The sequence below is a fragment of the Camelina sativa genome, unplaced genomic scaffold (genome assembly GCF_000633955.1).
Source record: "Camelina sativa cultivar DH55 unplaced genomic scaffold, Cs unpScaffold06791, whole genome shotgun sequence".
NCBI classification, from domain to species: Eukaryota; Viridiplantae; Streptophyta; class Magnoliopsida; order Brassicales; family Brassicaceae; genus Camelina; species Camelina sativa.
This window is the reverse complement of record NW_010927866.1, coordinates 1-488: the sequence shown is the minus strand read 5'-3', so window position 1 is coordinate 488 and position 488 is coordinate 1. Positions and strand designations below refer to the sequence as shown.

The following is a 488-nucleotide window of genomic DNA, read 5'->3' as shown; positions in this document are numbered from 1 at the left end:
TTTTTGCAAACATCATTGAGAATAGAGGTCAATCCCCCGATGCAAGGTCCAGCAACCTCAGCACTGATATCAGCAACACCAAGGACCCGCATTATACACTTCATCAGATATTGATTCTCCTCTGATTCTGGAAACTTCAGCGCATCAAACAGGTTCGTCATCAACTGCAGCAAAAACGGACTTATATCACCAGCAGCATACCTATTACCCTGTCCGCCTTCCTCCTTCACTAACAAGAGCTTCTCTATGCAGCTAGCAGCATAAGAATGGACCACGTTCGACTCTGCTTTAAGGAACCGGACCAACTCTGGGAACAACTGCATTGCAAAAGGCTTTGGCATATGACTACGAAACAGGGTTAAAAACTTCAAGGACCCTGCCTTTAGCATTGGAAAACTGTTGACGTCGCGGCTTTGCAGCTCTGGGAGAATAATGTTTGTGAAGAAGCTTTGAACATCAATGAGATCTGTAGACACAGACGCACCCCC

At 45.9% G+C, this 488-nt stretch overlaps 1 protein-coding gene across 1 annotated transcript; it reads right to left on the bottom strand.

Moving 5' to 3' along the window:
- Positions 1-5: 5 nt before the first annotated feature.
- Positions 6-485, bottom strand: LOC109131866 (exportin-2-like; the record flags this gene model as incomplete). The annotated part of the gene is made up of 1 exon (XM_019243042.1): positions 6-485. A coding segment is annotated over one exon (480 nt), but the record flags the coding sequence as incomplete, so codon positions are not given.
- Between the last annotated feature and the right edge of the window lie 3 nt (positions 486-488).